Source organism: Annulohypoxylon maeteangense (assembly GCF_022496945.1).
Source record: "Annulohypoxylon maeteangense strain CBS 123835 unplaced genomic scaffold GGS22scaffold_3, whole genome shotgun sequence".
Taxonomy (NCBI): Eukaryota; Fungi; Ascomycota; class Sordariomycetes; order Xylariales; family Hypoxylaceae; genus Annulohypoxylon; species Annulohypoxylon maeteangense.
The window spans coordinates 2,519,279-2,533,485 of NW_025953250.1; the positions used below are offsets into that span (position 1 = coordinate 2,519,279).

The 14,207-nt window shown below is 48.0% G+C and overlaps 1 protein-coding gene across 1 annotated transcript; it reads left to right on the forward strand.

Moving 5' to 3' along the window:
- The first annotated feature begins 602 nt into the window (after window positions 1-602).
- Window positions 603-4,042, forward strand: GGS22DRAFT_155917 (K+/H+ antiporter 1). The gene is made up of 4 exons (XM_047960290.1): window positions 603-988; window positions 1,148-1,889; window positions 1,941-2,278; window positions 2,331-4,042. Exons 1-4 carry the CDS (start codon window positions 824-826, stop codon window positions 3,768-3,770), a joined length of 2,685 nt encoding a protein of 894 aa, XP_047822293.1. The 5' UTR covers window positions 603-823; the 3' UTR covers window positions 3,771-4,042.
- Window positions 4,043-14,207: the final 10,165 nt, after the last annotated feature.

Here is a 14,207-nt window from a genome sequence, read left to right on the forward strand (position 1 = left end):
TCTTTTAGTTAGCTCTTGGCGCTTTATAGACGAAAGCCTACCTCTACCCAAGCATCTATATTCTTGACTCGTCATAAGTCACGAGAACCACACCTGTAATGTTTAGTCTGTTTCAGCTTATTTCATAAGTAACCTCATCTAGTTGGAATATGGATGTTTAGAATGAGAGAAAACACCTTGTAGTATTGTATTGTACAACGTTCTTGTGTAAGTCGATCTGTTCTTTTTGCGAAACAAACAAAAAGCTGTGATAAATAAAGAACAAGGGAAAACCCCCCGCATCTTCAGATGCTAAGTTTAATTGTTTTCTGGGGCAGTTAAGGGATCTCCAATTCCCCAAATCTAACCACGTTTTAGAAGGTTTAGCGCTATCCTTTATCGCTAAGGGATGAGTTGGTTCTGGCGTCATTAGCACCTTATTAGGGCTTGATTAAGTAAAGCTCGACCAAGATTCGGCTGTCTAGCCTTCCATGGATGCTTATCCCTCTTGAAAGACAGGGGATGTCTATACGCGCCAAGACCCTGTTCCGCTCGTTGGTCCGTGATCACCTCATCAAAGACCCTCTATCCTTACGAATCCTCCTGATTATCTTTCAGCTTTTTTTTTTCCAACCTCATTGTTTTGAGCATCGACATTAATTACCACCGTACGGCCGTACGTGAGGGTTGGACATTCTTAATTATCTGGATTATTGGGCGCATTGGCTCGTTTATCCGAGCTCATTGTTTGTTCCGTATTGCTATCGCTGGTGCTTACGGCCACACCAGCGCCCTGACCCAACTTGGCCTTAACCCGTCGCGCGCGTCGATAGCTTAACAAGCCATGGCTACCATAACCGCTACAGTGGCGACGACATTGTTGTCAACCGTCACTACTTCTAGCGCTCCGGCCGCTACCACAACCGTCGCTCCTCAGGGAGGTATTTTAGATGGCGTTTTGCCAAATACTTTCAGTACCTCCAATCCTATACAACTTTTCATCATTCAGGTATGACTCCGTTTGTTATCTTGAGGCTTACTTCATCTCGACATTTGAGCCCCTCTCTAAGCCGCCGGCAAGCGCAAACAGACAGACGGCAATATCTCGTCGAGCCCTCAACATGAAAAAGAAGTCCCAAATAGAGGATGTTTACTTACTTGCCTCTAGGCCGGTATTATTATCATTCTATGTCGTCTTCTTCACTATCCTCTATCGCTTCTTGGTCAACCCCGCGTCATCGCCGAGGTCATCGGCGGTATCCTTCTGGGACCCTCTGTCTTGGCGCGCGTTCCACATTTTACCGATAACATCTTTCCGACGGCGTCTATGCCCGTCTTGAATAATGTCGCTAATCTCGGTCTAATCTTGTTCCTCTTCCTGATCGGTCTCGAAGTCGATATACGACTTTTCACCTCCAATTGGCGCGTTGCGTTGACTGTTGGCTTGGCTGGTATGATTCTTCCCTTCGGTCTCGGTTGTGCTATCGCTTGGGGCTTGTATCACCAGTTCCATAACGATCCCAACACTGTCGAGATTAGTTTTGGTATCTATGCCCTCTTCATCGGTACCGCCATCGCCATCACTGCCTTTCCTGTTCTCTGCCGAATCTTGTCCGAGCTTAATTTGTTGGGAACTCCCGTCGGTGTTACCGTGCTCGCTGCTGGCGTTGGAAATGATGTTATAGGTTGGATCCTTCTGGCGCTCTGTGTCGCGTTGGTCAATAATGGATCTGGTATAACTGCGCTTTGGGTTCTCCTCGTCGCTATTGGCTGGGTTCTGTTCTTAGTCTTCGGAATTAAACCCGTGTTTCACTGGGCCTTGAGGCGGACCGGCAGCATTCAAAATGGTCCAACTCAGGGCATGATTGCTGTCACAATTTTGCTAGTTCTTACTTCCTCTTGGTTTACAAGTAAGTGTGATCTGTCATTCACATTTCCGAACAATAAGCTGACTTATTCAGGTATTATTGGCGTTCACGCCATTTTCGGCGCCTTTCTAGTTGGTCTGATCTGCCCGCACGACGGTGGGTTTGCTATCCATGTAACCGAGAAAATTGAAGATCTCGTAACAGTCCTCTTCTTACCCCTTTACTTCGCCCTTTCTGGTTTAAGCACGAATCTCGGTCTCTTAAACGATGGAATCACCTGGGGTTACGTCATTGGAGTCATTGCCGTGGCGTTCTCGGGTAAGATTATCGGTGGTACACTGGCAGCAAGGGCAACGAAACTTGTGTGGAGAGAAAGTCTTACCATAGGAGTACTGATGAGCTGCAAAGGTTTGGTGGAATTGATTGTGCTAGTAAGTCATAGCAGTTGATATGCTAATGGTGCATTTACTAATAACTATACAGAACATTGGCCTCCAGGCAAGGATTCTATCACAGAGAACCTTCACTATATTTGTTGTCATGGCTCTTGTTACTACTGTTGCTACGACACCCTTGACAAAATGGCTTTACCCTCCGTGGTACCAAAAGAAGCTCGACCAATGGAAACGTGGCGAAATTGATTGGGATGGAAAGCCATTGGAAAGCTCCAATCAGTCCGATACTCTCTCCCAGATACAAGACACTGGCATACGCCGTCTTCTGGTTTATCTCCGCTTGGATAGTCTACCAAGTCTTTTTACATTCATTTCCCTTCTAGGTGATGAAAACGTCACACCAAAGGCCAGATCCGGAGAAGCCCTGGACTCCAATGCTAATGATGCTAGGAAGGTCTCAATTTCGCCTTCACGACCCCTCGAGGTCCACGGACTACGTCTCGTTGAGCTTACAGAGCGTACATCATCCGTGATGAAGGTTACCGAAGGCGATGACTATGCTAGCCGCGACCCTGTGGTCAACGCGTTTCAAACATTCTCTCGGCTTCATGATGTGGCAGCATCGGGCAATGTTATAATTGCCCCTGAGGACTCTTATGCGCGGACGGTTGTTGAACAAGCTTCAGTCCAGGAGTCCGACTTTGTACTAATCCCATGGAGTGATGTTGGAAGCAACAAAGACGATTCAACTACTCCGTTTAAAGCCCCGGTAGAAAATCGCTTTTCCGGAAAAGCTCATCTAGATTTCATCCAAACGGCACTATCCAAAGCTGTTTGCAATACAGGTATCTTCATCGACAATAAATTCAGCACATCGAGCAAAGTCCGCCCGACTCTACCCCGAACCATAAGCCACGTCTCGATGCGCAGCCTTAAAGGAGCTGCCATTCCTCCTATTACCGACAAGTCTCACACCATTTTCTTCCCTTATCTAGGTGGCGTAGATGACCGGGTTGCGTTACGCTTCGTTCTCCAGCTTGCCAAAAACCCGCTCGTCACGGTCACAATCGCCCATCTAAGCTACATTGAAGGTGATGACGAAATTGTGGGTGTTTCTGAGGGTAATTTGGACTCTGTCTCCCCAGAATCCATTTCTAAGGATATTATCAACACAGAGATAACCGCACAAGACTCGTCCTTAATATCTACCTTACAATCTAGCCTTTCTCCCGAGCTAGTAAGCCGCGTCACATTCACTAAGGTATCAGTCACCGCCAGTTCAGCAGCAAAACAAGCCACGGACCTGGCGAAGGAAAGTGTCGGGAAAAACCCGCGTAACGCAGGAGACATTGTCATTGTTGGGCGTAGGCACCCCAAGCTTCCTGCTAGTCTGAGAGCAGCAGATCAGAACAACACGGAATATGACATGCAGAAGACGATAGGTGTCTTCGGCCAGTCTATGGCTATGAGTGAGCTCAAGGCTAGCGTGCTAGTCATCCAAGCCGGAGGGTCAGGTCACGCGCATTGATTTGTATCATTATAAGCATCGAAGAGTCATTCCGGAACAGGAATTTTGATCTGTTTCTGTTGGTTTGCTTGTGATGAGTTGGATTTGGGTTTCAGGGTTCAAACACTTAGGTAACTTGGATAGGTGCTTTGGGAATGTACCTCATCATAAAGACGAGATGAAGGATTTGATGTACTGTTTGATTTATCTCGCTAGATACCTACCTACTACTTAGGCATGATGTACGTTGATTGCATTTAATGAAATTTTATATTACTATAGCCTGATCGAAATATATCGTCTAGCATGGTTTGATTCTTTGGTATAGCGAGCGATAGCGAATCAGGAAATGACTTCATGAGAGTTATCCCTCCATACATATACTCAATCACGTTGCTCACGGTTCCCCCATCCCAGCTTACCTACTACCCATCCAATAAGTCTGCCTATCTAGTATCTAGGTAGCCTGCCGTCGATCCTATCAAGCAGGGCGGCATTCCGTCTGACAATGGAACTCGTGGGTAGGTAAGGTCCGAGCGATCGTCAGCATGTCAGCATCGCATAGCATCATCAGCCCTACATATTCTTTTTTTCTAGACCGCTTGCTCGGTAACTGATGCGAATGGCCTGCCTTACCCTACGAACGCAAGTAAGAACTCTATCTCTACCTGGCCATCGCATATGTCAGACTTGACCCGCGAGAGTGGTACGTGGCGTTTATTTACTTTCAACGACATATTCATTTTTTGGTTTCTAGCTTTTATAGCAGAATAAACAATACTATTCTTCTTCGTTGAATAATGATACGATGGTTATTCTTGGCTCTGCGGGTGACTGCCATGCCATACCATACTATTGAATTGTCCGTATTCCAAACCCGAAACCGAAACCGAGAATTAACAAGGAAATTATAGCGATGTGATGTGATTTGGAGTACTGCCTCGCTTAGAAAAATACGGTTTCTCGTGACTTACCTGCAATGACGAGAATGGCGTTTATTGGAATTTGCTCGTGACATCATCGTATTCCTTTTGCTTCCTCATCTCGTATAGACGATCCCCTCACCATTGTTTCTACCTACCTACATTATCGACTTTAATACGCCGTACCCAGACACAGCGTACGTCTATCCAACTAACAGCGGTACCAAACAACCATAGCTCGTGTAATCTCTCCATCGGGTCAAGTGGACTTAGCCCGTGCTCAACCAGACCCTTGAACCGTCAATCGTAAACCTTACCCAACAAAACCTAGTTGCCGCGTTACCGCGGGACAAGAAAGTGGAAAGTCCATCTTTTAACGGAGATCCATTGATCCATTTTCCTTAGCATCCCCATCTCGCGATCAGGCAGCCAAAATATCAACTTCACAAAGTACCTACAATTCACCTCGCTCGCGCCATCCTAACTACCTAGTAGGTATCTAGGCCCCCATATCCTAGCCATTCTGAGCACAAAGGGTCGATATAAAGTACTATACCTTAGGTAGTATGGATAGAGAAAGAGAGAGAGAGAGAGCAAAAGCTGCCCCCTCTCCCCCGGGGGCCAAATCCTACGGGATCAAAAGCCCTCGATCATTATCATATCATGCTACTGCACCGTACTATATTATCGGGACCGGTGGTGAGAGCCCTGATCAACTCCCCATCTAACCCAGGCGTTACCAACCTATCAGCTATGTATTGTACATACCAACCCACAACCCACCCAGGACCTTCTTTAAGCCTCCGGGGCTAAGGCCAAGTCGTTAGTGTATTCCGCCCTCGCGGCGCGAGCTGGTACGTAGCTACACCAAACCCGTCGCTCCTCGCGCTCGTTTCAGCCTAGCCGTTCCCCTGGTGGCGGGGATAGGTACAATACACAGGACAGGACAGGGCAGGATAATATGTGCAGGGTTAATTTGTATCTCCCGTCGCAAAAAACCCACGCTGTAGCTTGAGACGGCTCGACCAACCAGATGTCCCGAAACCCGAGCCGCCAAGTTACTTTGCGTCTCTCGGGTCCCCATCGCTTTTGCTACCTTAGGTAGAGTACTAGGTAGGTAGGTAAGGACGCTTGTTCGCCCCATCTCTCCCCATCTCAATGACTGGCTGTAAAGAGGCTAATTCCTAAACCCGGTGTATTTACGTACGTATCTGCGGATGTGCTAGTGGGTGGACTTGGTGGAGAGGTACTGTACTGTAGTCTGTAGATAGGCGTGGTGGGTTGGTGGATACGTTTATGGATGGAATATACGGGATATGGATATAGACATGGGGATGTAATAAGACGTTTATCTGATTGACGTTTGCGCATGGACGGCACGTTTGAGAGTTACGTAGTTCGCAGATATGTCAAGTGCAGTGATGGAGACGGCACGGCTTCGTATCTTCACAATTGTGTGACGGGTGAAGAACGAAGATCGCATCACATTTGCGATGTACGCTCCGCACGTGGCTATGAATAGGATAGTTAGGCTGTGGTCGATCTATATCTGTATTTGTATATGCAGCTAGCCTCGTAGCTTGAGAAGTTGGTGTTGGGACGATCAGGTCGATCTGACCAACCACCACCGATAACAGCCTCCAAAACTCTAGGGCTAAAAATCGTTGGTTTGATATAATTAAAGACGTAACTAGAAGGAAGAGCTAAGATGGCAATGTAGTAGTTGTGACATTTGATAGGTTGGTATAAAATTAAATCATGAAAAATCAGGTATGCATTTACAAGTCACTTAGAATAGATGTGAAATAGCACAGAGTAAAAGTCAGGGAGACGTGGTTGATCATAACAGCATTCATGATATGACAATCTCGAGAATGGCATCAAATCTCTAGCTTCCTAAAGGACATGACAAAGTCCCTATCCCGCGTGCAAGGCTGGCAGTAGCCCCATCCTGTCTCATTTCATCCACACCACCACAACCACCATTCAGCTTCTCTCCGTAGAACTCGGCTTCCCTCATCGCCCTCGACCTTCCCTTTCCAACCGTAACCCCATCGTAATTCCACAACTCCCTCCAATTCCTTTGAAGTAGAACTCACCTATCGTTCCCAAAAACCTAGTCTCGGCTCCAGCTTCGCACGAGATCCTCGCACGAGATCCCCGGCCCCCAAGGCTACAAACGACACACGCAGGCAGACCGAACTGAAGGAACATTCCCTACGCCTTCTCTGGCGTTCCACAACATATCCCAATTATTAAAAACACCTAATCCAGCCTTCGGTAAAAACCTCTGCAGCGTCTGTCCCTGCGCATCGCACCAACAGTCCGCAGAAAGCAGAAAGCAGAGATGCGTCTGCGCACCAACAGCCGATCATCTCTGGAGAAACCCCCGGAAGAAGAGTAAAAAAAGAAGAAAAAGAAAAAGTGAAAAAAAGGCTGAGCTGAAAGCGGCTACATCCAGCCTCGCATCCGTGGTTTCGGATCTGACCTTTGCGAAGACCCGGCGGTTACCGCCTCTTCTCCTTAGGTAATGTGGATTTACCTATGTGTGTATCACAGACAGACACACGCCTTTCAGCCTCCCGTCCCTTAAGTCGGCGGCGAGACAAGAGACAAGACAAGACCCTATGATACCGTAGCCATGGGAACTTAGCCCCAGAGGCGCACCGCGAAAGCACCGAGGCAGGCACTCTTTGGCTGGCAGGTTATGGCACAGCCCGCGCGCGGTATCTTCCACTTCCCTTAACAATTAACGTCCATACGACTTCAAGGTTACTTACATACAATACCCTAACCCCACGAAAGTCGGGCGAAACATCCTCCCGCCGAAGTTTCGGATGCTTTGGGGGCGCAAAAAGCAAAAAGCAGAAGAGAAAAAAAGGGGTGGCTCTCGTGGCTAGAATCTGAGACCTTAGGCTCGCGGAATGTGTTCGTTTTTAAACACCTGCCCCGAGGCGTTGGGACCGTAGCAGCCGCCACCGAGGGGCGGGAAAGGGGGGACGGGAAGTGAAGACACCTAGATATGTATGATACCTAACATTGTGAGATGAAATAGTAGTAGTAGACAGCTCGTTAGTATCCTCATCGCCGCCGCGTTGCTAGATAGTTACCTACCTAGGTACCTAGTAAACGTGTTACCGCGACCCGACCACGCGCGCATGTCTGAGACATCGCAAAACCCACGTGCGCATTCCCAAATTTACGGTAGAGTCTCTTCCCGTATGTACATAACAGCGTACATACGTCTCACCCAGGATCCCCTGGAGACCTTCTGGAAAAGCAAAGGACGTAAACCTCCGAAACCAAAGAACAATCCAATATCGCATGTAACGAATGAGACGACGATACTCGATAGTCCGGGGTATATGACGTCGTAGCCCGATCCCAAGCAGGCGAATGCTCGCATCTTGCCTACCTACCTGCTTGTTCGCTCGTTTGCTTGTTTGCAAGGCATACACACAACACACAAGTCCGTCAAGCCATCAAAAAGCCAAAAGAACAATCTAGTTCCCCCGTTCTTCCAAGTTTAGAAGAAAGGGACTAATTCATGGTGCAAGCAAGCTACCTAGTATGTTACACGACATCTATCCAGCACCTAGTAGGTATTATCTCAAATCAAACAGGCAAGATTTGTGCTTGATGATCGCGGTCGAGCCGGCTCCATGCTGCGACGCTAAACATCGGACTCTATTCCAGTGCACTCTACTACTGTACATACATAGTAGTACTAGCCAGCTGTGCCGCACGCGCAATTTGCGAGTTAGCCCAGCTGCCCAGCACAGCACATGCTAAATGTACTGTATGTAGCGCTAACGAAGATACCTACAGCCCGCTAGGAACCCGGAAGTAATTAGTACTAGAGAGTAACCCTGGCAGCCCTGGAAAGTCCAACTTCCCAGTATGGGAAACATCGCGACCCCCCAGCCCAGCCCAGAAAAAAAGGAAACAGCGCCCCCCCCCCCCCCCAGGAAAGCCCAGGCCAGCTAAAGAATTAGAGGTGCAACCACAGAAAAATACAAGACGAAACAGTAGCAGCGTTCCCCAGCAGCCGGTTTCGTATGCTCCTCCCATGCCACGTTGTCGATCTGATCGGTTAGGCCACGAGATTGGTCGATGGTCCTATTTTGGCAACATTACTCGACGCTAGGCCAAGCTTCCCTCTATGTATGTAGCGTACATAGCTTTCTTGGCCTTTATTTTAGAACGGTCCAGGATATTTACCTAGTAGTATGTAGATAGTTATTTGTACTGTATCGTATCGTGTATGTAATAGATTGTGGAATTGTTCGGAGGAAACGATCCCAGGGCAACGAGAGGAGAGGGGATGGGGATGGGGATGGGGATGGGGATGTGGATGGATGGATGGGATAGATGGGACGATTCGAGAAAATGTGCAACAAACGCGATTTCGTAACTAGATTCGCTGCTTTGCTTAGGGCGACAAAAGGACCTGAGACAAAAACTAGTTGATTCCTGCCGTTTGCGCGTTTGCATTGGCTCAATCGCACAAGGCTTGACAGGGTGTGCGGTCCGTGACTTTTTTGCTTTTTTTCACGTTGACAGTTCCCAGAGAAGATTGTTGCATTGTTAGCATTAAGCCCCTTCCCATTGTCGGCCCCCAACAGCAGGTCTCAGCCTTCGAAGGTTCAGGTGCCGGATTACGCTAAATTGCAGATATGTACCCTGTCAGCTGGGTCACCGGTGACTGGACTTCTAGTCAAGGTCCAAGGGGCAATGCGCCTTATTCTGATGGAGAATTAAAAAAGAGTTCTGACAACGGCTCCAGAGGATTCTAGGGGTCGCTTCTACCTAATCGGCCAGTTTAGCCTACAGACTACAAATCACCCTATCCATTCAGCGTATCCATTCCAAATTGCAGAAATTCCAAACTCGTGCACAGCCGACAGCTGAAAAGTCCTAAGAAGGAAATCATGCATCCTAATTGGTCCATCTATACGACGAGGTCCGGTACCTAGCAGCCCAGCAGTCTAGTACGTATTGTACCTAGGCCAGAGTTATCGTAGCCTTGGCTCCTATCTTTGAGATGCGCATTGCGCTGGATACAGCGCCTGAGTGCCTCTGCAGCTCTGTACCCGACGACGGCGATCAAAAGAAGGCTGAAACTAATGTTTCCATCTCCAGATGGTGATCGTCAACAAAATATCCTTCCTTGACTTATCGCGCGATACTATATAATGTATACGCTCATATATTGGTATTGGGTTCCGGGACAACCAACAGCCCCCAACGCCCCGAAGATGCCCGGAGGCTTGTAAAGACCGAACGCCATCGGATCTATTGACTAAAATGGGACTGTGACTGCGATAACTGTCAACCCGATGGGGAGCCGTATGTCATTATCGTGCTGTCAATGGAGTACTACGGTAAAAATGTCAAGGATGGTGCTCCCCCTTTTGCAATGCGAATGTTAGCCAAGGGCGTTGCCTATCTATTTACATGCGCATCTTCGGCCGTCATTCACACGTGGAATTCCGAGCTTACCGGAGTAGCGGATCGGACCGAGTTTGCTGACGATCGCGTTTCAAGATGACATCCGTGACGGCGTCAGAAACGGCATCCTTAGAATGTTAGCGACTTCGTGGATTTACATAATAATAATTAATAGAGAGCTGCCCGAACAGGAAACCTAGATGATTAGAAATCAATAAATCGCCCACCTCGGCCGAAGATACACGAGGTAGCAGACCGACATGGTTCTTTCCGCTATGTGCTACATTAATGTGGACGTTCGAACCAAGGAACCAAGGATTTTCCTATTAAACGCCTTGGCGGCGACCCTCTCTTCGTCGGAAAATCCATTAAACCCATAAAATCCATCAGGCTCCCATGAAAAAAAGGGTGCACATGATAGCTGATCAGAAGCCACAGTAAAATTGGTTTCGGTACGAAGCTTTCCGTTTTCGATGTCCGACTCCAAATGAGGCTTTTTGGAATGCTACCGTGATGAGAACATCGGCGATGTTGAGCGCCCAAAATTCGGGTGGTCCCGTGTCAGCTGGGAAATAGTGGGATGGCCGGTGTTGGTAGTGGGGGATAGACTCGGTATTTCGAATCTGCGGAGTACCTAGATAGGCCGCTAGGGCCGGACTACCGGGTAAGGCACGACATTCCAAGCCTTGCTGTAGAGATGACATGTTCTTCATCTTCAGCGTCATCCGTGCCCACGGTACGGACTGCTAGTAGGTATTGTACAGTAGTAGGCAAGGGGGGCGGGGGGCCTAGAACCCCGCCATACGCTATATCGAACTATGTCGAACCATAGTTCGACGCCTACATACGCCGGTTACCCTGATCACCTTCACTCGCAGGCGCCCCTTAATGCTGCCTGGAGTTCCAAGTTTTCCAGCTACTACTATAAGGAGTTTTCCTCCTATGAAAGGGGAAAGCTTCGCTGCAGCCAACGGTTAGTGAATAGCTGTGCTACTGTAGACCGACACGAAAAGAGACTAGCAGAACCTCGCATCGAATCGAGCAAATCGGAGGCGTATTAATAATGCACAAACGCAAGATACGGTGGTTGCCAGATCTCGACCAAGCGCTTCTCAGCGGAATCTGTGCCGCGCCCATCCTTTGTGTTACACAGTCCAAATATCACCATGTTAGTAGTAGTAGTAGTAGTAGTAGTAGTGGTGGTGGTGGTGGTAGTAGCAGTCATAGACTCATAGTGCGCTATAGTGAGTGCGTCTTAGGTTTAGTCGTTCCAGAATCCCATATCGTATACACGGCGTATCAAGTTCCAGATTGCATCGGCGTGACGTAAATACGAATGCATATACCATCTTCCATTACTAACTCTTCGGACAGACTAAAAGGAGGACTGTGGTGAGATGACTGTCTATGCCGAAGCAACTTAGCTAGCAAGGGTGAGTCCGTATCGGACAAGCATGTTCACTAGTAGTCCGATATTTGTGGTGTTCCAATAGAGGACCGCCGGTGACGTCGCCGTGATGCATGAAGCATCAAAGAGCGGAAGCGACGAGAATCCTAAAATTCCGCAGTTCCAGTTCTAGCGGTGGATGAGAAATGAGAGCATGGCATTCGCCGACGGCCTCAGGAGGCGACGGTAAAAGGAGTCACGAGCACCGGGGGTTGTGGATGGTGGATGGCTGGACAGCTGAGATGGCGGTAAGTATTGTGTCGCGCTGAGCTGTAATGTATGTATGGATATGTACGATATGTACTGTGATATGCGCGGATGCGTCAAGTCCAGTCTAGGCATCTAGGCACTAGGCCATTGTGTCTTGGGTCGACGATATGATCCAGCATGATGTAGTTGGCGAAGTTGGCGAAGCTGGTCCGAAAGGAGGCTCAAAAAGAAACAGGGGTGGAGGTAGAAGAGAAATTGAAAGAAAATAAATGGATCCGTTGTCTCTGGATGCTAGGGTACTATGTACATGCGATAGAACAAAATATGAAGAAGAATAAAAAAATAAGGTGACAAATTGCGCCTCGCGTTGCGCCTGAGGCTAAAGCGCGTCACCGTGGAGATTGGATGCATCGATCTTGCTGTTGAATCAGTTGATTCGGACAGGGTTTGGCAGGGTCGTATGCACTATGGTAAATGGGTGTTTGTAAGGCAAGTAGGGCCAGTAGGGCAAGTAGGGGTTCGTAAGTAGGGTACGTATACACGGTAGAATGCCAATTATGCAGCATAGTGTGCAGAAGCAGTTGCAGCAGCGAAGCGGTTAGATGGTTAGATGGTTAGATGAAAGCAAGAACAACGTGGTTGCGTTGCAGATCGGGATTTGAGCATCTTGTTGGGCTGCAGATTTGGCAGCGTCGACCCGTCCAATCCACATGCAACTGTTCGGCCGACCGCCAGTCTCCCATATAACTGCGCGCAGACATAGAGAAATACCCCTGCAAAAAGCGGTGGGCTCGGGGTCTCATGCAGTGCTATCTGTGCTTCGCCGCTCCTAAACATCCACTCGCGCCCACCCAGAGGAAAGAAAAACCCACTAAGAACACACACCCACGCAACCCACCTACCTACGCACCTACCACCACCTAGTATCGAATCTGGATATGCCTGGATATGATACAAGGGTACGCTCGATTCACACACATTCCCCACTTTCCCAAGAAATGATTCAATTTGGGAATCCAAGCCAGAAGCCATTGGCTAGTCGAACGATTCCATGACCGAATTGGGTTCGTACCTACCTTTCATCGTCCACTAGTCCACCAACCCAGTCCCCAGCTCGAAGGTCACGCTACAAAGTCCCTTTGTAACACAACAGCTACATCATTACCAGCAAGCTACAGGAAACGACTCTGGTTATCCATCCCTGTTACGAGACTAATTAACCCCAATTCGCGGGTCTAACCTTAAGGCTATCATATTAACTAAAGCGGCTCGATGCTTGAGTCTAGGTATCATGTATCTACGTACACAGCCCTATAAATCCATCAATCTATAAGTTGGCGATGTATCTAGGTATCTACTAGGTAGTTGACCTAGTACAATTGAAGTTGCATGATGTAGGAATACAGAGTCGTTATACCAAATGTGAGTTTCTTTGTGTAATACGAACAATTGAAGCGCTATGCAAATGTAAGAAAGCATTGTTAAGATTGAGTGTTCTGAAAAGGGCAACTAGGTGACATCGAGCTCTCATAGACCGGACGCTTCTAATGCCAAGGTTACACAAGAAAGTCGTAAGCGAACTCTTCATTCTTCATAGTACCATATTATTACCTACTAACTATTAGGTAGGTTGTTAAATTTAGTATATACAACAACACCATTCAACACCATTACCGCAGATCACGAACAATATAGGATGCATTATTTTAGATAGTTGATGACTATTAAATGTACAATACAAAAACCGATATCTTTTGTTAGTTGGTTGGAAGTCCGCAACCGAACGGCAAGCGGTATGGGGTCTAATAGCGGAGTTCGGTGATGCGATTGAGAAGAACCCGCCCATTGCCGCTCCGACGTCAGTGCCCTGGTTGCTGTCTTGGTCTAACACCGATGGTGCAGCCCAGAAGCTTGTCTTAGCGCCATAACTACAACATTGACAAGGTATGCCAGAGACATGATGCAACATCGCTTGTCCCTCAGCATTGCGGCAGGAGTTTGCGAAGGCTTTATATCTGCCATTTCGAAGGCTCTCGACGCTTGCCGATGCGGCTGCATTTTGGTTTTTGGTTCTTTGGACAATAGATCAGTTGAGGTCATCAATAATCGTTCGAGGTCGGCCGACGGCTTCTGAAAGCTTCTTTACCCTCGGGATTTGTCATGTGCTCGGCCAAGTTCAAATAGCGAATTGATACCTACGATTGCAACCCTAGCTATCGTGAGACCTAATTGGGTCGCTCGTTGGCGTTTGGTGCTGCGTAACACTCGAATGGCACGCAGCTTTAAGTCCGACCAGAAGGGCGTGAGCACTTTGTGTCACGCGGAGGCTTATTAACAGCACCGCTAACCGATTTCACTGACAATTACTGGCAATTACTGGCAATAACGCGCGGATAATTGCTACCACCTATCGAACATATCCTTGGG

Excerpts from the sequence above, each read along its gene's own strand:
- GGS22DRAFT_155917 (XM_047960290.1), top strand. The coding sequence starts at position 824 with ATGGCTACCATAACCGCTACAGTGGCGACGACATTGTTGTCAACCGTC. Across the intron at positions 1,890-1,940 it reads TACTTCCTCTTGGTTTACAA|GTATTATTGGCGTTCACGCC; the intron begins GTAAGTGTGATC and ends TGACTTATTCAG. Across the intron at positions 2,279-2,330 it reads TGGTGGAATTGATTGTGCTA|AACATTGGCCTCCAGGCAAG; the intron begins GTAAGTCATAGC and ends ATAACTATACAG.